At 38.2% G+C, this 22741-nt stretch overlaps 2 protein-coding genes across 5 annotated transcripts in view; both read left to right on the top strand.

The window, feature by feature from the left end:
* SPAST (spastin) overlaps positions 1 to 11054 on the top strand; it is a 42488-nt gene extending 31434 nt beyond the window's left edge. For all 4 annotated transcript variants that reach the window (XM_037528259.2, XM_037528262.2, XM_037528261.2 and 1 more), the window contains 5 exons: positions 1936 to 1978; positions 3478 to 3557; positions 4755 to 4825; positions 6842 to 6882; positions 8099 to 11054. In XM_037528259.2, the coding sequence (XP_037384156.1) occupies positions 1936 to 1978; positions 3478 to 3557; positions 4755 to 4825; positions 6842 to 6882; positions 8099 to 8221 (358 nt within the window). In that variant the 3' untranslated portion in view covers positions 8222 to 11054. The remainder of the gene's footprint in view (positions 1 to 1935; positions 1979 to 3477; positions 3558 to 4754; positions 4826 to 6841; positions 6883 to 8098) is intronic.
* Positions 11055 to 14415: 3361 nt separating this feature from the next.
* SLC30A6 (solute carrier family 30 member 6) overlaps positions 14416 to 22741 on the top strand; it is a 33161-nt gene continuing 24835 nt past the window's right edge. The window contains exons 1-3 of the mRNA XM_037528258.2: positions 14416 to 14466; positions 18012 to 18098; positions 21729 to 21813. Coding sequence (XP_037384155.1) covers positions 14464 to 14466; positions 18012 to 18098; positions 21729 to 21813 — 175 coding nt within the window. The 5' untranslated portion in view covers positions 14416 to 14463. The remainder of the gene's footprint in view (positions 14467 to 18011; positions 18099 to 21728; positions 21814 to 22741) is intronic.

Raw genomic sequence — 22741 nt, 5'->3', positions numbered from 1 at the left:
TCTGGTCTTTTATTACCAACTAGATAAAGATTTTGAGAATAGGATTTGTTTCATATCAGAAAACTAATCTTCATTTAAGGCTTTAGGAAAATTGCTTATTTCTTCTGGCTTGGATGAAATTATTTTAAAAATATAAAATTGATTCTGACCCTTTTTATTGGACTTCATAAGAAGCAGAATTCATGGCAAATGTGTTTTCTGGTTTTGTGTGTTTGAACACATTTATTCTTTTCATAATTGGGAAGAAGGTTTGACTCAGAATAAAATTCTTGGTCCTCCCTCTTTTCCTGAGGAATTGATAGCGTTGCCTTGTTGTTTCTCGGATTAAATATTGCAACATAAAAGTCTTGAAGCCAGCCTGCCATATTCACATTTATGGATTAATTTGATAGTTTTTCTCTTTCCTGGATGCATGTCTCAACCATTAAAATCTAATTACTCAAAAAATATGTTGATTTATCTGTATTTTTCTTGGGATTTAATGTTCATTTAAATGAATTTGGAATATCCTTTGTTTTGGATAACTTTTTTTTTTGAAGATTCATTTATTTTTGTATGCAAGAACTGGGGTTACAGGCCAGAGGTGTGGAGGGTTCACCAGAGACAGAGTGGGGAACAGAACAGGTGGACTGACTGAAATACACTGCTGAGGGGAGCAGCAGGCAAGTCAGAAGAGTTCTGCTGCACCATGTGGGCTGCTCCCTGACTGGCCGGGGATCGAACTCATGCTGCATTGATTGCAGAGAGCTTCATAGGTTGCGTCTTAACCCCTTGCGCCACCAGGGAGGCCCTGGATAACTTATTTTGAATAATATCTTTTAACTTTTCCTAATTACTTTTTTTTTGGTTTGTTTTTCGTTCACATTTAGTGTATACCCCTTTTCTTCCATATGTGTGACTTCCTTTGTAACCCTTGTCAGCCTTTTATTTGCCCCAAGTTGTTTTCCTTATTTCTTACAGATTTAGTGTCTAATCTCCTTGTTGTTTCTAACTTTCTAACTTGTTTCTAACTAGAAAAAAACTTGTTTCTGTTCTTTTGTATATGTGCTATTCTCATAAGTGTGAGGTGGTATTTCATTGTGATTTTGATTTGTATTTCCCTCACTATAAGTGATGATCATTTTTTTCATGTGCCTGTTGGCCATCTATGTCTTTGGAGACGTGCCTGTTTAGCTCTTCTGCCCATTTTTTTATTTGATCCTTTGTTAACGGAACTTTGTAGATACTGGATATCAGCCCCTTGTCAGATGTATGGCTACAAATATTTTCTCCCATTCAGTAGGTTGATAGTTTCCTTGTGATAGCTTCTTGCATTGTGCAGAAGCTTTTTAGTTTGATGTAGTCCCGGTTGCTCATATTCTCTTTTGTTTCTCTTGCTGTTGGAGAATTCACAAAGACATCACTGAAACCTATGTCTTGAAGTATTTTGCCTATTTTCTTCAATATATTTTATGATTTTAGATCTTAACATTTAAGTCTTTTTATCCTTTTTGAGTTTATTTTTGCATGTGCTGTCTAGGCAGCCCTTGTTCATACATTTTAGTTTTATAAATGTAACTATCTGTTCATGAAGTTTATATTTCCATTTCTTTTGTCCATGTTGCTTTTAATTGTTTTCAGTTTCAAGAAGGCAGTAGATATTTCTATTCCACCTCTTATATCTTAGGTTTTATGTCAAGATATTTTATTTTAAAGATTGGTTGCTATTAAAAACATACACATACACAAGTGGTTAATTTAATTCTGATAATATTGAATTAAGCACTTGTAAATACTGTGTGACTATTAACTAGAGTTTGCAATGGACTCTTTATTGATGAGTACTAATATGTATTTAAATGCCTTGATTACTGTTTTTAAAACTTTTTATTATTTGCTCTATGAACTGAGTTATCTTTAAATTCAAAACTGAAGTTGTTTGAAATCTTTTCTTAGGCGTTTCATCAAGCGAGTATATGTGTCTTTGCCAAATGAGGAGGTATGTATCTATGTGTGAATTTTTTTAAATTTATTTATGCATATAAGAACCAGGGTACAGGCCAGAGGCGTGGGGAGTGAGAGGATTCACCAGAGCAGAGTGGGGAACAGAACAGGTAGACTGACTGAAATATACTGCTGAGGGGAACAGCAGGCAAGACAGGAGAGGTCTGCTGTGCCATCTGGGTAGCTCCCTGGCAGGCCGGGGATTGAACTGGTGCTGTTGAGGCTGCAGATAGCTTCATAGTGCTCTGCTTAACCCCTTGCGCCACCAGGGAGACCCTGTGTGAATTTTTTTTTATAAGCAAAACCAAGAAATACCATCTTGACAGTATTGAGTCTCCAAGCCACAGTACAACCACATTGAAAAGCAATTTGACAGTTCCTTAAAAAGTTAAACATGAGCTTACTAAACATGCCTAAGAATCTATGCAACAGAAATGAAAATATGTCCACATGAAGATATGTATAAGAACATAGCAGCATTTTAAATAATAACCTAAACTGTACAGAATCTAAAATATTTATGTTTAATGGATGAACAAATGTGGTATATCTTTAATGGAATATTAAAACAATAAAAGGAATGAGCTATTTAAATATGCTATATATATGAATGTACCTTGAAAAACATTCTATTAAAAATACCAGATGTGAATTATTATATAGAAGAGGCAAATTTTTAGAAATATAAAGCATACCAGTAATTTCCTAAGGCTAGGGGTGGGTGTCGGGATAAACTGCAAAGAAAGTTATGAGCAAACTTTTGGGGCAGTGATAGAAATGTTTTTAAACTTGATTATGGTAATGGTTGCACAAGGCAGTTTGCTAAGTCAGTGTATTTTATACTTTCAGTAGGTGAAAGTCATGTTATAGGAATTCATACTTTTAATTAATTGTTGGGGCATCCCTTTAGGCATAGGGGTTAATTAATTGTTAATTGTTGGGGCCTCCCCTTTGGCATAGGGGTTAAGTCTCATCACTATCACTGCTACAGCCTGAGTTCAATTCCTGGCCAGGGAGCTAACGCATGGCTCAGCAGACCTGCTGTTTCGCCCTTTGCTCCCTTAGCAGTGTATTTCAGCAAATCCACCTGTTCTGTATCCTACTTTTTCTATGGTGAGTCCTCTCACCTCCCTGTACCTCTCACCTATCTGCCAGTTCTTCTATGCAAAAAACCAAATAAATAAATAAGTAAAAAATAAAGCTATGACCTCTTAAAAATAATGGGAAAAAATTGATTTTCTAGCTCAGACCCTTTAATATCCTTGGTAGTAACAGCAGCTACTTCTTAGTTTTATTTGGAGTATCTTTAATTCTCTCAAACTCTATAAAGATAGTAATTTTAAATCCATTTGTAAGACAGGAATGAGATTCTAAGAGGTGAAGTGATAAAAAGATGATTCAACTCATAAATGAGAGTTAGAATTTGAACCTGCTTCCTGGATATTGTATTACACTAATTCTCAGGACTGATAAATATTTAATATTTCTTTTCAGACAAGACTACTCTTACTTAAAAATTTGTTGTGTAAACAAGGAAACCCACTGACCCAAAAAGAACTAGCACAGCTTGCTAGGTGAGTGCTTTGATTTGGTGATATTACAACTTTTTTTAAAAAAAATTCTTTTTCTGTTTTGTTTAAAGTAAACTTAAGAAATGAGTGATTCATTTATCAGAAAGCATTTATTGTCTCATCCTCTATTTCCTTTACTTTTTTTCTTACTGCTTATCTTACGTATTTCTAGATTCTCTATAATATCTGACTCAAATATCTAATGATGGCACTTTATTCTTTGTATAAATTTATTGAAACTTGTAAATGATATTAAAGTTATATTAAATATTTAAAATATCTGTGCCACACCAACACAGATGCCTTCATATAAGCTTGTTCTTTTGCATTATATATAATTTTTCAGCTTTTACATTTAAAACTTTTACGAGCAGTATATTTAAGTAGAAATTGAATGTAGGCGATACACTCAAGAATTATAGTCACTGAAAAAATATCTCATAAAATTGTAAAAAATATTCAACAATATGTGAGTAGCTAGTAATTTTATAAGAGTTCCCAGATACCAATGAGAAAAGAAAAATTTAATACTTGGAAATGTTGAGCTCCTCCTTTATCATTCCAATAAAGAAATCTGCTGATAATAATTGGTCTCTAGTTATGTAGCATGGTACGTGATAAGTAAATGCTTTTTTCACTCTTTTATTTCCCTCTTCCCCTTTGCCTCCCTAGTTCTTAGTTCTCTTTGATAATCTGTTGGCTGCCCAGGACTCTCCACTGTGGCATCCTATTCAGGTGTGCCTCTTTTTTCCCAATGTCTTCTACCCCAGATCCTTCCTTTACCCTGTCTGTCCTACATTTAAATGAATATACCTGATTTGCCCTCATTCCATCAAGGCAGTGTTCTTTGTCAAGATAAACACTTGTTGACTTAAAATTACCATGGTTATATGTCAGTGGTCACCAATGGCTAATAGATGTTAGCTTTTCAGGCGACATGTTTACAATTTACAGGATCCTCCTGGAGATAGAGTATGCCTTAATGTAGATGAATGATTTTAATGATGAAAATTTGAGGCATTATTAGGAACCAGTAGACTGTTTGTGTTTAGCAGGTGGACATTTTCATGTCCTCAAAATCAAATCACATAGATGTCTAATTAATAACAAAGACAAACTAGGTTTTACCCTCTTATTATAGGGAGGTTTTAAATCTGCAAACATAAAAATAATTTGCGGTTTCTTCCTTGCCATTCTCAGAATGACTGATGGATACTCAGGAAGTGATCTAACAGCTTTGGCAAAAGATGCAGCTCTGGGTCCTATCCGAGGTCAGTATACCAGGGGTTGAAATAGAGTTCTTTATTACACCACTTTAGAAGTTATATACCACGTTAAGAAGTCCCCTGTGAGAGATCTTTTTTAATAGTTTGAAAACCATAATGCCCTGTCATTGGAAACAGCACAAAGTAGTTTCTAACATTAAAATCAGCATCCTTTTCTGGAAAGGGCCTTTGTCATATATTTTAGGCTTCTGGGCCACATATGCTCTCTATTGCATATTTTTTTTCCTGCTGCTTTTTTTTTTTTTTTTTTTTTTAAGATTGATTTATTTATTTATACAAGCACTGGGTACAGTCAGAAGCGCGGGAGGGTGAGAGGATTCGCCAGAGCGGAGAGCAGAACAGGCAGAGTGACGAAATACACTGCTGAGGGGAGCAGCGGGCGGCAGGAGAGGTCTGCGCGCCATGAGGGACCCTCACCCAGGTACCAGGGATTGAACCGGTGCTGCAGAAGCTTCGGGAAGCTTTGCAACCCAGCGCTCAACTGCTGTGCCACCAGGGAGGCCCTCCTGCTGCTTTTTATAAACAAAAAGACAAGTACACAAAACCATTTATTGCTCATAGACCATATAAAGACAGTCCATGAGTCAGTTTGGACCATAACCCCTTTTCTAGACAACAGGTTTCATTTACTGTTAGTAGGTAACCAGCAAAAGCAAATTTTTTTTTTTTTTTAATTAATTTTTAGGGCCTCCCGGTGGCACAGTGGTTGAGCGCTGGGTTGCGAAGCTGCCCGCAGCCTCTGCAGCGCCGGTTCGATCTCCGGCTGCTCCCCGGCCACCAGAGGAGGGTCCCACATGGCGTGTAGACCTCTCCTGCTGCCCACTGCTTCCCTCAGCGGTGTGCTTCGGTCCTTCTGCCTGGTCTGCTCCCTGCTCTGATTCTGGTGAATTCTCTCACCCTCCCTCGCTTCTGACTGTACCCAGTGCTTATATAAATAAATAAATAAATAAATACTAAATGAATAAATAAATCTTTAAAAAAAGAACTCTGGAAGAGGTTTAAAAAAAATTAATTTTTATTTATACATATAAGAGTTGGGGTGTAGGCCAGAGGTATGTGTGGGGGTGGGGTGGGGGCGGTGGTTAGAGGATTTACCAGAGACAGAGAGGGGAGCAGAACAGGTGGATTGACTGAAGTACACAGCAGGCGAGATAAGAGAGGTCTGCTATGCCATGTGGGTTAGCTCCCTGGGGGGAGGAGCAAACTCATGCTGCAGTGGCTGCTGATAGCTTCATAGTGAAAAGCAAAATTTTTTAAGCAAGTAAAAATGAATAAAATAGAAAATATCTTATTTTTTGATTTTTCATTTCAGTGTTCACTTGAAATTGTGTCTAAAGGAAGTTTTTGTTTTTGTTACATGTTAACTTTTGGAGAATTGTAGCAAAGTACTCATTACTATTTTGATTTAAGGTAATTTGTTGTTTCTGAAATGCACGACTAATTTTTATGTTGGGTTAGATTAAACAGTCTATGGTATTACTTTGTAGTAGATGTTTATAGTAACTATCCATGGTGGGTGGGTGAAATACCCTCAGAATACTAACCATAATAATAAAATAAAACATGGAACATGTAACTTCCAGAACACATCTCTTACAGTGGAATAGGCTACTGGTTAAAGAACTGCTGCAGAGATATGAAATCTTGTTCAGGGAGTGAACTCAAATAGTTGCAACTGCTATCTGAGTCTCATGTATTTTCAGCTATTATTCTGAAGCAGACAAACATTGTTAGGTTAAACAAAAACCAATGCCTTTTATAAAGAGCACTCTCATTTTGAAAAATATGTTCTTTGGCAATACACAAAGAAATGAATCCCTCTGAGTTATTCCTAAGAAGAAATATCCCTAGCATTCATAAATTGTGCCTTAATATTGTGTGTTTCTTTCTTTAAATATAAATTAATTATGGTGAAGATGTGCATTGGTTTTGTTGTCCATCAATTTAAACTTCAAAACCTTTTTTTTTTCCCCCTAAGTGGCTTACTTTTGTATTTTACAGAACTGAAACCGGAACAAGTGAAGAATATGTCTGCCAGTGAGGTATAATGTTTCACAATTTTCAGTTTTTTTTTTTTGGCATCGAAGACCTGGGGTGTAGGCCAGAGGTGTGGGGGGTGAGAGGATTCACCAAAGACAGTGGGGAGCAGAATAGGCAGATATACTGAAATATACTGCTGAGGGGAGCAGTGGGAGGTCTGCTGCACCATATGTGGATTAGCTCTCCCTGTCTGGGTGTGGAACTCAGGTCCATAGCTGTGATAGTGCTGAGATTTATCGCCTAGGCCACCGGGAAAACCTGCATTTATTTGTTTATTTTTAAAGAGTCATTTATTTATTTATACAAGCACTGGGTACAGTCAGAAGCGCGGGAGGGTGAGAGGATTCACCAGAACCAGAGCGGGGAACAGAACAGGCAGATTGAAATTCACTGTTGAGGTGAGCAGTAGGTGAGACAGGCGAGGTCTGCTGCACCATGTGGATCAGCTCCCAGACAGGGGCTTGAACTCTTGTTGCAGTGCCTTCGGATAACTTCATAGTGCTGAGACTTAACCTGCCTTACTAGGGAGGCCCCTGTTTTGTCTTTTTTTTTTTTTTTTTTTTGTGGGACCCTCGCCAGTGGCCGGGGAGTGAACTGGCACTGCAGAGGCTGTGGGCAGCCTTGCAACCCAGCGCTCAACCACTGTGCCACCTGGGGAGGCCCTGTTTTGTCTTTTTAATGAGAAAACGTTTTTGATTTAAAATGTTCACATTGGGCCTGCCTGGTGGCCTAGGGGTTAAGTCTCAGCACTATCACACTTTCACCTCGGTGGCCTGAATTCAGTCCCCAGCAAGGGCCAGGTTGTTAACCCACATGTGACACAGCGGACCTCTCCTGTCTCGCCCTTGCTCCGCTTAGCGCAGTGTATTTCGGTAAATCTGCCGGACGTGCTCTCTACTCTGTCTCTGGTGAATCCTCTCACCCTCTGCACCTCTGGCCTTACACCCCAGTTCTTCTATGCAAAAATAAATAAATAAAATAAAATGTTTTAAAAATAAATAAAATGTTGACATCTAAGAAACTAAACATGTAATACATTAGTAAGGCATTTTTGTAAAGTTCTTATGTAACAAACTGTAAGATGATTGGCATGATTTTCTAAGACTACCTCTATATATAACATTAATAAAAAAGAGCATCATTGCATCTGTCAGTCCATTATTGGGTTAACTACTGTATATGTGTTCATTATTTTCATTGTCTTTTTTTTTAATTTAGATGAGAAATATTCGATTAGCTGACTTCACTGAATCCTTGAAAAAGATAAAACGCAGTGTGAGCCCTCAAACTTTAGAAGCATACATACGTTGGAACAAGGACTTTGGAGATACTACTGTTTAAGAAAATGCCTTTGTAAGCCTGAAGAACATTTTGCTTTCCAAAAGAACACCATCTTCAAAGAATAGTTATCAGCCACAGAATCCAGCCTAAGTTTACAGGACTTCTCAGAGTCTTCAATATTTGTGCACCCCAAAAGATGAACCAGAAAAAAAATTTTGAATAAAAATATAATGCAAATGGAATATCTTGTATTTAAAGGCTTCTTGCCTTGATGATCATGATTACCCCAATGGGCACTGGTAGAGTACATCAAAAATTATTTCTGGTCGTCTTTACCAATATAATCATAATGTAAATAATAATCTGTATATTGTGTTGGCAGATGAACGTATTCAGAGACAGTAAACGGTAGAAGACACAAGAGCCTTTGGTTGTTTGTCTTCTCATGTCTTAAGTAGTAACTTTTCTTTGCTTCCTTTCCTACTGTTCTCTTTCCTACAGGTGATTGAAATGCCAAACACTGTTCAGTTTGTTTTTTTCCTTTCTTTTTACAAATTCAGTGTGCCAAATGAAACTTTTTTTCTATGTAACAGTAATATCAAAAGGTATTTGAGGGTTTTTTTCTTCATAAACCTACAGATTTTAAATAGTTATGTTCTTTTTATTTTCTATTTTTCTATTACTTTACTGCCAAACAATTTAGAAAGCAATATGATGGCTACAAAACTACTAGTAAAATAGAAGATTTGAGTTCCTGTGTCATACAATATGTCGATCAATCCTCTTGTGACCTGCAGTATATTTTTTTTTCTAATATATTTGTCTATTGTAGACTGTTAACTTATTCCTAGTGGAATTTATTTTGGACTAGAATTACTTTGATATTTAATAAAGACAGCTTTAAATGCTGTAAAAGTGGTTCCATTGCAAGAGAAGGGAAGTACTGGGAGCTAAGATGTTTCTAATTTATTGCTTATTACTTTCTTACTGTTTACAGGATAATTATAAGCCAGTGAAACTACCATCTTTTATTCTCAATAATTATTAATCCCTTCAAATGAAACTTTAAAATTACTGTTTTTATACATTGCATATTTTATAGGTTTTTTTGTGCTCACTTTGTTAACTAAAAAGGTTTAGTCTATTAATCTTCCTTTTGTTCCCCCAAAATGTACAGTAATTCTGTTTCTTGTTTGTGAAACTATGCCTGGGTTTTTATTGTAAAAATGTCATTGTAGGAAGTAGAGATGCATATCATGGCCTTTTAAATATTGTAATAAAGGCAAATAGATATTTGCCCTTAGTTTACTGGTTAAAAGTTTGTTTACAGAAATTTTCTTTGGTGCTGAAATGATGTCATATAAAATATCACATGTGGAAGGAATAATTTTATAATACTAACAAAAATTTTTCATTTAGGAAAAATATCTTTAATTTTTGAGAGGATCCATTAAAATTAAAAGCTTGGCCCTAGTACATAAGAATTTTAAATGAAAACCTTCTTCTTAATTTTATTCTTGCCCTTGTTAGTGATTTATCTAAATAGAGAAAATAATACTTCTTAAATCATAAGTTGCTTGTATTTATAAATTAAGTCATGCATCTTCTAATCATGATTTTAGAACTCCCTGGAAAATGAAAAATGAACAGTAAGATAAACAGAAAAAATAAATTTTGAGCCAGAACCTTGCATATTTTGGGTCATAGGTAGTATATTTTTAAATTCTCAAAGCATCAAATAAAATGTTTAATTAAAATGATGGTGGCAGATAAACATGATGACAAGAATCAGAAACATACCAAATTAAAACATTTTTTAATAAACCTCAAATTTATGTTTTTTGTATTTTCATTTAGGAAAGCATTGTCATGGTTAATACTTGCATAAGTAATCAGTTGTATTAAAATTCTGTGTACTTCAAGCTCAACTTTTAAAATAACTTTAAAATCATTTTATCAGCAGTAACTCATCATAATTTAATTATGCAGTAATTTAGAAGCTCACTATTTTTGGGAAAGATATTAAAGCTCTTAAAATCTTAAGATTTTAATCTTTAGATTAAGATCACAAATATCTTAAATGTTAAAAGATACAAAAAAAGTTAATGTTATAAGCGTAAGTCAAGGAATTATATTACTATTTGAAATATTCATTATGTATAGAAGTTATTTTCATGATTAAGTCTGAAGTTAAGCTTGGTTCTGAAGAACTATTTTCTATGACTTACTATGATCAGGTTTTATTTTAAGCTGTTTTTTTCAAGAATGACCATGAAAATAGGATAGTTATAGTAAGTGGGATCTGGTCTTTTTAAATAAAGATAGAAGTTGCGAGGTTTTCCAAATTAATGTTAGACATAGATTGTGACCTTTTAGATTTTGTTGAGCTCTGTGTCTTATTCTTAAAAGGTAATGCTTACACATTGAAACGTTAGTGTGTTCCTTGTGCTAAATGGCAGAGTTTTGTAAACTAAATTAAAACTTAATCAATGTACTGGACTTTGAGCCAAGGGAAAGAATCAGTACTCTCTCTCCAGATAACTTCAGAGCTTATTCTAACAGTCTGCTCATTGGGATTATTCAATTTCTGACTTGCAAAAATACACTTTGGGAAGAATTGGAGGTAAAACAGACACTACAATTCTAATTTAAGTAAATATATAGTAGCCTTTGTTTATAGTGTAAAATTCTTTATATTTTATACAAAAACATTCTTTTGGTAGAAAGAACCATTTACAGTTTTGGGACTCTGAGTCAAAGGATTTTCCTTTAAATGCTTGTCTCAATTTTAATCTGGTCTTTTGTACTTTTCTTCAGAAGAAATGAATTAAAAGATTCAGCTGCATGAAGTGGGTTTTTATCGTAATGGATTGAAAATAAATGATAAACTTATTTTGCCTTTAGATTCTTTTATTTAAAACTTTGAGATTTCAGTGGTTGCAGTTTGGTAATGAGGTAGCTTGTGTTGGACTAATTCTTGCTAATAATTATAAACACTAAACAAAATATAAAAAGCAATGATTAGAAGACCCTAGAAAATAATCAAAAACAGGCAGAAGTTACACAAAACCATATACTAGAAGAGATCCACATGAGCTACTTTCTACCCTAGATGCAATTTCCAGCTTGTGTACTGTGCTTCGAACTAGAATTCAAGCAGAATGTGATAGCCTTCCTGGGCTGAGGAGTCATTGGGGACGTCTCCAATCGCTGGAAATTAGAAAGAAAATCTTGGGAAGGAAAGAGCTTTGGAGATATAAACCCCAAAGTCTGCTTTTAAATTCCTTTCAAATCCTTGGTGGATTCCAAACCTGCCTCTCTGCTGCGTAACAAGTCAGAGGAACTTAGCAAAAAGCAGTGATTGAAATCTAAGGAACTGATTAGAGATGTCAGCTGCTGGGGAACAGACTGAAATTCCTCCAAGAGGGGTTTAATACACACTTGAGGTTTCCCATTAAAACCCAAAAAGGGGGCTTCCCTGGTGGCGCAAAGGGTTAGGTCTTAGCACTATGAACTATTAGCAGCCACTGCTGCATGAGTTTGATCCCCTGCAGTGAGCTAACTAACCCACGTGGTGCAACAGACTTCTGCTGTCTCTGCCCGCTGCTCCCCCTAGCAGCATATTTCAGTAGATCTGCCTGTTCTGCTCCCCACTCTGGTGAATCCTCTCAATCCCCACATCTCTGCCCTACACCCCAGTTCTATGCATAAATAAATCTTTTTGAAAAACAACTTTAAAAATGTTAAATAATTTACCAGGAGAGAAAAGATGATAGATGCTAAAACTGTGCTGCAGAATTGAGGTTACCTGAAGGGGAGGAAGGATGGGGTGGGAACAGAGGAGGAAGGGTGCACAATAGTCTGCGGGAATCAGTACTTGCATGGTGGGGGTGGAGTGATGACATACATCTGAGTGTGAACTTTTTCCCCTAAATCATCCAGTGTTGTGAACCAATATTACCTCAATTAAGCGGGGGGTGGGGGGGAGGTGATGGATGAGCAGATAAGGATTTTTAGTAGAGAAATAGAAACTAAAAACCATATGGAAAGTCTGGTAGTAATAAAAATCTGAAATGAAACATAGTATCTGAAATTTAAAATTTATGTATAAAAAATACAAACTTATATAGCCACAGAGAGGTGATTTAATACAAACCAAATTCGGCAGAGGGGAAAAAGGTTGTGGGGTAAGGTTCAGAGGAAACCAAGTACCTCCTTCCGACAGTCTTCCCGCAATAGTTACACAGGAGGCACTTAATTCCTTAGCTATTAGGCTATTACAACATGTGTGAAAATATTAGGTTAAACAGTTAGACACTGCAAGCCTCTCACAGGCAATAGTAGGAACATCACAAAGCCAAGTTCCAGATGCCATCCAAGAGCCAACCTTGCAGGGAGGCCTTTCTAAGGATAGTGGCCTCAGGCTTGCTGTTTTAACTCTTCTGCATGATGGTCCAGAGAGAGAGAGAGAGAGAGAGAGAGGACTCACCAGAAACTGAGTGGGGAGCAGAACAGGCAGATACACTGAAACACACTGCTGAGGGGAGTGCAGTGGGTGAGACAGGAGAGGTCTGCTGAACCATGTGGGGTCAGCTCCCTAGCCGGGGATTGAACTCATGCTGCAGTGGCCACGGATAGCTTGCTAGCACTGCGATTTTAACCCCTGAGCCCCCAGGCCCATGGTGGGGAGGAGGGGGAAATTAGTTAATGAAGACCATGGAGTCAGGCTGGAATTGGGTTTGAGTATTCATGATTTAAAATAAACATGTAAATATGTGAATACATTGTCTATGTGTGTATATCTATATCTATTAGTTTCTCTAGTTCTCTCCACTGAGAAGGGCTTGGAATAGTTATATCCCTAAACTAATGAGCACATGTGGCACCCATATCTTACCTCCAAATTTTCCACTCTAATCTGCACAAGCTGTTTCATTTTACATTAGTGGGTTGTTTTTTTTTTTGTTGTTTTTTAACTGGAGCGGCGCTCTTCCTGGTAGTCCCCTTGGGCGGCCCTAACAAAAATACAATAGGTTGTTGGCTTAAGCTACACAAATTTACTTTCAGTTTTGGAGGGTGGAAAATCCAAGATTAAGGTGGCCCACTTGGTTTCTGGTGAAAGATCCCGTTGACTTTCAAAAGGCAACCTTGCTGTGTCCTCACAGGTAGAGAGCAAGTTTTCTACATCACTTCTATAAGAAAACTGATTTTATAGCTAGTTTAGGTATCATTTTAGGAAACAGAACACAATACTCTCTAATTAATCGGTCTAATTAAAGATTTATTTATTTATGCATACAAGAGCTGGGGTACAGGCCAGAGGTGGGGGGGGGGTGAGAGGATTCACCAACGACAGAGTGGGGAACAGAACAGGTGGACTGACTGAAATATGCTGCTGAGGGGAGCAGCGAGCAAGACAGGAGAGGTCTGCTGCACCATATGGGTAGCTCCCTGGCCGGGGATCGAACTCGTGCTGCAGTGGCTGCGGACAGCCTCACAGGTTGTGTCTTAACCCCTTGCAACACCAGGGAGGCCCAATGGTCTAAGTTTAAATTCAACGCTGTGGCAAACAACGTTTGCCTCTGGGGATGTGTCTTATCTTTGTTTCCTCATCTGTACAATGGGAACACCAGCTACAAGATTTTGCAAAAAATAAATCACCATGGGCCTCCCCGGTGGCGCAGCGGTTGAGCGCTGGGTTGCGAAGATGCGCCGGTTCGATCCCCGGCTGCTCCCCGGCCACCAGAGGAGGGTCCCACATGGCGCGCAGACCTCCCCTGCCGCCCGCTGCTCCCCTCAGCAGTGTCCTTCGGTCCTTCTGCCTGCTCTGCTCCCCGCTCTGGCTCTGGTGAATTCTCTCACCCTCCCGCGCTTCTGACTGTGCCCAGTGCTTGTATGTATGAATGTACGTATGTATGTATGTATGTATGCATGCATAAATAAACAAACAAACAAATAAATCTTTAAAAAAAGAAGGGATTCCTCTTTAAAAATAAATAAATAAATAAATAAATAAAGCACCCAATATAGTTTACAGCGTTTCTCACTGAGAGAATGATGTCTGGACTCCCAATCCCCCAGGCACACCAGCAAAGACGCAGACAGCCGCTCTGGCCGCCGGCCCGGCCTCTATGGAACGCAAGGGCCGCCGGGAAGCGGGGGGCGGGACCAGGAGGCCCGAGCACGCACTTCCACTCCCTAGTATTGCGCAGCCAATCAGCTTCTGAGGCCCCACCCCTTCCGCTCCAGTGACCCGCCAGCTCGCAGAGCGTCTTCCGGTGCGGGCTGCGCCTGTCCTTATCATGGTGAGTGGGTCGAGGGCGCGAGCGTGTCTGTCACAGGTGACGCCTGTGGACGTCTCTTGTGCCGAAGTGGCCTTGGAGGCCCCCAGCTCCCCGGAGAAGGGGTCGTCGGATTTGTGGTTGGGCCTCACGGGAGAAGCCGCTGACTCCCCAAAGATGCCCCGCGGAGCTTTGGTCCCCCCCTCGCTCGCTGACTCCCTCGCGGGCGGGGGTCCCGGCCCCCCGCTGGCCCGCCGTTCTGGACCCGGCCACGCGTGACTCCCCCTTCCCGGGGTCGCCCTCGTACAGAAAAAGTCTTGGCCGGCGTCGGCGACCACAACCCTAGTAAAGGTCTGGAAACGGGTCGACGCCAGTAATTATCGTAATAGTGATTCCTGTAACAGTGACGGTGACGCCTGGTCTTGAACGGCGGGAATGAAGAGGTTTGAGCGTTGACACGGGCTCCCCACTCTGCGACTTGGCTCTTTGGAGGGGCCCGAGCCTTGACAGGGCGGCGGCTTTCCGAAGGCCGGTGCCTGGAGAGGACAGAGCAGCTCGTTGCGGCATAAAGTCACGTTATGCCCTTATGGTTTGCGGATATTTAAATTCTGTTAGAGGAATTATTCGGCTCATGCCTTTAGACATCAAGTGGCTGCCCCTCAGTTATGTCTAAAGATAAGTGGTTGGTTATGCTTTCAGGTTTCAGAAGTACCACGTTATGAGAAAAATCCATTGGTCTCTTCTTGAGAGCCTACATTGGAGAAAGATTCCATTTCTGCGTCTAAACCAGCGTCACTCTCATAAGCGTTTTTGTTTAAATGGATATGGCTTTAAAAAGTTTTACATGCCGTCTTTATTTTTTGTAAATTTTCTGTAATCCCTTTTTTTACAATCAAAGTGAATAAAAGTTTACTTTTGGGGCGGGGTGGGGGGGTGGGCGGCTAACCAAGTAGTCTTCAGCTATATTCTTCCAAACAGTCACTGTGTAACCAGAGTTAAATTTCTAAAACTTCAGCTTGCCATTCATTTATTTGAAATCCTTTAGTTTTTCCCCATAACTCAAAGCCTTGTTTAGTATGGAGTACCAAGCCATCCATAAGTAAGCGCATTACTATCTAGCTAGCCTCCTCTTACACATAAACACGTCCATATTCCAGACACAGTAAACAGCAGATTCTGCTTTAAAAATTAAACTTCCGTGCTTAACTTACACGTGTTCTAGCTGCCTGAATTCTTCTCCATCCCTAACACACCCTACCCCTTTTCAATATAACTCTACATGTACTTTAGTCTTTCATGAGCCTTTCTGCCATGTCTTAAGATCCTGTAGGTGCCTCTTTTCCCAATAACATCTGTAGTCCTTACCAGACTTTGTTAAAATTGTGTATTTATTTGTCTTTCTCACTGTCTAAAATGTGAGTCCTTTGAAAGCATGATCTATCTATTCACTCCGGCATTCCCAGAACCTTTTGCAGTGTCTGGTCCAGAGAACGTTCTCAGTAAATACCTGTTTTATAAAGCACTGGGCAAATAAAAGTCACACTCAGTTTTAGTGCTTCAAACATCAGTGATACAGGGAAATAGCACATAAGATTTATTTTAAAAACTGGGAAAAAAGGTTTTAGGAGTCACCCATTATGTATTACTTATTCAAAATATGCTCTATGCAAAGCACATTGCTGTCTTAGGAGATAAAAAGGAAGCAAAACAGTTGTCATTAGTGAAGTTAAAGAATTAAGTTACGATGCAAGATGACAACATAAAGGCTAATCTATGGTTAAAAGTACAAAGAAAGTATCATAAAAAGCAACTTGGAATAATCCAGAAAAGGCTTCATGTAGGAGGTGAAACATGCAACTGAGTACTTTGTGCCTTCCTCTAATATTCTTTATATTACTCTTACTTAGATGAGGAAAGAGGTCAAGTAACTTACTGAGGAACAGAGACTACTAGAATTTGTGTTAGACAAGTCTGATCTTTTAACTCTGTCTGATCAGTTGACAGTGGGTACTTCAGTTTAACTGGAAGTGAGGATTCCTATCTGGAATGAGATAAAACTGAAATGAAACTGATGCTAAGTTACTGAATCAGCATTGAATTTCAGCTTGTAAAATGTGAAGTCTATTCTGATAGCAATGGAATGCCAATGTAATTTTGGAAAGAGTGACATGAATGTTAGGAATTTTTTCGCCCAGTATCAGAATGGCATCAGAAATGGCCCTCTGTCTTTAGGAATCTTAGTGATTCTCTTAACCTAAAGTTAAAGTATTTAAAATTTTAAAGTGAATTAAAGTTAGAAGATATGCAAGAATAACAGTATTAAGCAGAATTTATCTTTGGAACCACAATATTTCACATGTATTTATTTAACAATATGATATAGTCATTAGCATATACTACCATCTCAAATAAAAATAGCATATTTTTCCTTTTCAAGTGAATTGACTTACCAGCGTCTTGGGGTTATGCACATACACTGGTCTTTGATATCTTACATTAGGAACTTTCTGATGCTTTATATTTTGTGGTATTTTTTACTTTATTACATTTTTATAATGGAAAGTTATGGGAATTTTTGAATATACACAAAAATAGGGAGAGTAAAATATAATGAACCTGATACAGGCATGTCTTGGTAATGATCAGCATTTTGCTACTGTTTTTTCTTATGCCAGTTTTCTAGTGATCAGCCTTATTTTCTTCCTTAACTGAGTCTTAACATAATACAACTAATGATGTCTAATTGATCATTAATTTCCTTTGTAGCTATCTTCTTGACTTTATGTCCTACTAAGAAAAGGCTTCTCTAATTCCAAAATTATTCATACATAGTTTATTCAAGTATTCTGTAATTTTATATTTTAATTTTAAGACAATAAAAGGTTAGAGTAAGAAACATGGTAAGGATCTAATTTTATTTCTTCCAAATGGCATTTTTTAAATGACTCATTTTCTCTCTGATGTTGGGTACTCTCTTAATTATAAGCAAATTTCCCATATGTTCTTGAACTCACCCTTATGCTAAATATTTTCCATATGGCTTCCTGAACTTGCGTGGTTAATCCCACTTTAGTCATCACTCACTCTCTTTTGTCACAGGTAACCCCACTGCCAACTCCTTTCTCTGTTAGGTACTAGCAGGGGCCATGAGGCCAGCTGGGATATCAAGTACTTTGAATGCCTAAGAGAGGGCTCCAGAGGGTTTACTATAATAATAGTTACCAAACCTTTTATAGATAAAGCTTTAATTAGGGAAATTATGTTTTCTTTTCAGTGGGGTTATTTGGCAAATTGCTTTCCTGGTTGGAAATTGCCTCATCCACTCAAAATTAAGAGTGTGGTAGTCTTCCCGCTCAGCTATTTACTGGGATTGTGCCCTTGGACAACTTACTGAAAATTGTTTCTACTTAACTGGATTTTTGTGTTGAATAAATAGATATATAAAGTAGATAGAATAAGTGCTTGGTACATGTTGAACATTCAGTAAGCGTTAGTTATTACTACTATATCACATCATAGGAAGTATGAAGGTTAGATAAGTACTGATTTATACTTTTTTTTTTTTTAAGGGGACAATTCATCTATTTCGAAAACCACAAAGATCTTTATTTGGCAAGTTATTACAGGAATTTAGACTTGTGGCAGCTGACCGAAGGGTAAGTTATTTTTATTCCTTAACCCTAATTTAAATTATTGTACAAACAAAATAACATTGAAAAAAGTAATTTTTAAGACAAATAGAAATCATTCTTAGCCCTACCATACCATTTTCATTTTTTTATGTGTATAAGTAATTTTTTAATGTACAGTTATAGTATTTTTGTATATAGTTATTTACCTTGGGAGAAAACTGGACTGTGAAGTTTTTATTCTATATAGTTTTCAAGAAAAATTGTTTTTTGACTGCCTTATTTAAAGAAATTAAGTGGATATAGTATGAATTCATGGTTTTCTCATTTTCAGTGTAAGGCAGGAAAAATATGCTTTGAGACTAACTAGAAGGTATAACTGGTTGTCATTGTTAGACATTTTGTTTGTCAATATTATACTTCCAAGTTATTGTTTTATTTTCATTACTCTCATTGTCTAAATTTCATAAGCTCTCTGAAGGGAGTGACTGACTTTTGTTCAATTCTTTTATATAAAGCTACAAAATGAGCTCTCAATAAATACTTGATGATTTTAAATAAACCTAACTTCAATGGAACATAATAAGCAGTGCCAATGATCTTAGCCAATTATTGTGGCACTAGAGACTTTGTTCTTTACCAGTGCATCTCTTATTTATAGTCAGAGCTCAATAATTCTAATGTTTGAAAATACTATCAAGACCTGAATGTTAAACTTCAAAAGCCAGGGGTAGGAAGTTAATCTGCTTCGTGTGTGTCTGCTCCATTTAGGAAGATCTCTTGAATACAAATATATCTCTATGATGTTGATGGAAAACAACTATATTGCAGAAATAAGCAGGAAATTCTTTGATAGTACACCTTATTGAGGCAAAGCATGCCAAAGCATGGAGTTAGAAAAAAATAATATAGGCACACTTGAATTGTGAAGTTAACCCCTATCATAATTAAAATTTTAAGAGAGGTACACCTGGCTAAGCTCTTTTTACTACTACTCCTGTCTTAGTCCTTGGTCATTTTGCATTTCATGAGGAAGATCTTTACCTCTCAGTTCCTTACTTCCTCATCACACAAAATCTTGTCTTCTGTCCCTACTAGACATCTGCTGCTATGGTAATATTATAGACCTTATCATTTATATTAACTATATTCTCCCATTATCTCAATTTTAAGCATTTTACTCATCAAACATCATCTCATCTTTCTAGTTCACATCTTCTTGTTTCCCAACTTCAGTAATTCTTCAATCTTGTTAGGACCTCCAATCCATTGATACAGCCTTATTTTCACTATTTTTCACTTTCTTTATCTTCATTTGCTTACTTATTTATGAACTTATATTAATTTCCTTAGCATTTTCTTGCATGTTTATTCAACTCCTTTGTGTTTCCCCCTACAAATCCTTAACTTCATTTCCTTTCTACTCTATACACAAGCAACCAAATGTAGCCTGAAAGAAACACAAAGCCATGCTGACTTTCACTTTAAATTCATAATCAAGTATGCAACTAGTGCTGCCTGTATTATACTTTCTTCGTTAATTGTTTCCCATTTTCCTTTTTTTTTTTTTTTTTTTTTAAGATTTATTTATTTATACAAGCGCTGGGTACAGTCAGAAGCACGGGAGGGTGAGAGAATTCACCAGAGCCAGAGCGGGGAGCAGAGCAGGCAGACTAATGAAGTACACTGCTGAGGGGAGCAGCGGGCAGCAGGAGAGGTCTGCGTGCCATGTGGGACCCTTGCCCGGTGGCCGGGGATTGAACTGGTGCTATAGAGGCTGCGAGCAGCTTCGCAACCCAGCGCTCAACCGCTGCGCCACTGGGGAGGCCCCCATTTTCTTTCTTTTTTTTTAAAGATTTATTTATTCATGCATACAAGAACCGGGGTATAGGCCAGATGTGCAGGAGGGTGAGAGGATTCACCAGAAACAGAGCAGGGAACAGAACAGGCAGAGTGACCAAAATATACAGCTGAGGGGAGTAGTGGGAGAGACAGGAGAGGTCTGCCATGCCATATGGGCATCTCCCCAGCTGGCTGGGATCAAACCCATGCTGCAGAGGCTGCGGACAGCTTCACAGCGCTGCGCTCAACCACCTGCGCCACCAGGGAGGCCCCTCATTTTCTTAGATGATCATTTAATACCATTTTCTTTCACTTCTCAAACTTCCGAAACCTTATTTATCCTCTCTAACCTGTTGATTTTGATTACTGTTTCAAGATTACTATTTTCAAGGTGTATCTCAGTTGCTCACTCTTCTATTACTTCTGTACCTCAGTCTTCTCACCTTTCTAAATAGTATTGCTCTTCCTGTCTCAACCTATAACTTCTATTTACATTTTAAAACCACCCTATCCCATCTCACATTTGGCCTTTGCAATTATATCTGCTAATTTTAACATCTCCCAAATAACTGCCTCTTCCCTAATTTCTTTCCTTTCTAATTTGTTTTTTTTTTAAGATTTATTTTATTTATACAAGAACCAGGGTAGGCCAGATGTGCCGGAGGGTGAGAGGATTCACCAGAGACAGAACAGGCAGACTGACAGAAATACACTGCTGCGGGGAGCAGCGGGCAAGACAGGAGAGGTCTGCTCGCCATGTGGGACCCTCGCCTGCTGCCCAGGATTGAAACCACACTGCAGAGGCCATGGACAGCTTCACAGTGTTGCGCTCAACCACCTGGCCACTAGGGAGGCCCCTACTTTCTTTTTTTTTTTTTAAGATTTATTTGTATTTATTTATGCATACAAGAACTTTGGGGTATAAGCCAGAGGTGTGGGGATGAGAGGATTCACCAGAGACAGAGTGGGGAACAGAACAGGCAGACTGATCGAAGCACACTGCTGAGGGGAGTAGCGGTCAAGACTGGAGCTGTCTGCCTGCACCATGTGTGTTAGCTCCTTGGCCAGGGATCGAACTCTGAGCCACCAGGGAGGCCCTTTCTTTTCTACTTTCAAATGAGCATAAATCTCATTTTTTAAATAGGGCATGGAGTGTAATAAAAATTAAAAACACCTCACTAAATCTCTTCATTCTTTGTCTTTTTTTTTTTGAATGTTCTTTCTTCTTTCTCTGACTAAATCCAAGCTATTTTCAAGGTGTATTTCAGGTCCTCACTCTTTTGTGGCCTTTCTAAAACATGATGATCATTTTCTTTTGCAGTTCTACTTCATGTGATTTATTTAAATTACCAACTACTTACTGCCTTTTGGGGGGTTGAGGAGGATTTATTTTGATATAATTTCAAAATGACAGAGAAGTTAAAAGATTAGTATAAGAAACTCCCTGATTGTCATTAACTCAGGTTCATCAATTGCTCTACATTTACTTTATCCTTCTCTTTCTATATATTTATAGAGATAAAATGATACTCAGATGTGTATTTCTTAGTGATTTAAGACTTTATATGTCAGAATTTGAATAATCTCCTTTCTATTATTGTATTTGAATAAACACCCTTCTAGAATTATTCTTTAGATTTATATGTTGTAGTAATAACATGGTTGATAATTTTGGCAGACTTAAAAAATGCGACACTTCTATTTTTTGAAGGAAATTTATTCAAACTTTGAATATCAGTATGAATGACAGTATCTTGAACAGACCTAGCAAAGTTCATCAGTGCTATGCAAAAAGATTGATTTTCTTTTCCACAGTCCTGGAAGATACTGCTCTTCGGTGTAATTAATTTAACATGTACTGGTTTCCTGCTTATGTGGTGCAGTTCTACTAACAGTATAGGTATGTAATCATTCTTATTTTTATGGAGTTAATTATTTTACTTTTAATTTTATGATTTTAAATAAAGGCTTAGCTTCCTTTACATAGAATATAATTTTGAAATATAATTCAAAAGATGAGAATGAGTGAATCTGTTTGAAAAATGCTGTATTTGTTACAATACAGCAATCAAATGCTGTATTTGATTCAGTTTTTAAACACTGTCATTTAAAGTAAGCTGTTATTTTTTTAAAAGATTTATTTATTTATACCTACAGGTACTGGGTACAGGCCAGAGGTGTGGGGATGAGAAGATTCAGCAGAGACAGAGTGGGAAACAGAACAGGAAGATTGATAAAGCACACTGCTGAGGGGAGCAGTGGGCAAGTCAGGATAGGTCTGCTGCGCCATTTGGGTAGCTCCCTGGCTGGGGATCAAACTTGTGCTTCAGTGGCTATGGATAGCTTCATAGGTTGCATCTTAACTCCTGCGCCATGAGGGAGGACCTTTCTTCATTTTTTAAAAAGTTTTGTTGGGGGCCTACCTGGTGGCGCAGGGGGTTAAGAGGCAGCACTATAAAGCAATCTGCAGCCACTGAAGTACAAGTTCGATCCCCAGCCAGGGAGGTGACCCACATGGTGCAGCAGACCTCTCCTGTCTCACCCGCTGCTCCCCTCAGCAGCTTGTGTTAGTCAGTCCGCCCGTTCTCCTCCCCACTCTGTCTCTGGGAATCATCCTCTTACCCCCCGTACCTCTGGCCTATACCACAAAGGTACAGGGGAGTGAGAGGATGATTTCCAGAGACAGATTGGGGAGGAGAACAGGCGGATTGACCAAAATACATTGCTGAGGGGCACAGCACGCATGATAGGAGAGGTCTGCTGCACCATGTGGGTCAGCTCCCTGCCTGGTTATCAAACTCATGCTGCAGTGGCTGCTGATATCTTCA

Source organism: Talpa occidentalis, unplaced genomic scaffold (assembly GCF_014898055.3).
Source record: "Talpa occidentalis isolate TD23 unplaced genomic scaffold, MPIMG_talOcc4v2.1 talOcc4.5, whole genome shotgun sequence".
Classification (NCBI taxonomy): Eukaryota; Metazoa; Chordata; class Mammalia; order Eulipotyphla; family Talpidae; genus Talpa; species Talpa occidentalis.
Note: the sequence above shows the minus strand (reverse complement) of the source record. Positions and strands in the feature narration are given on the sequence as shown.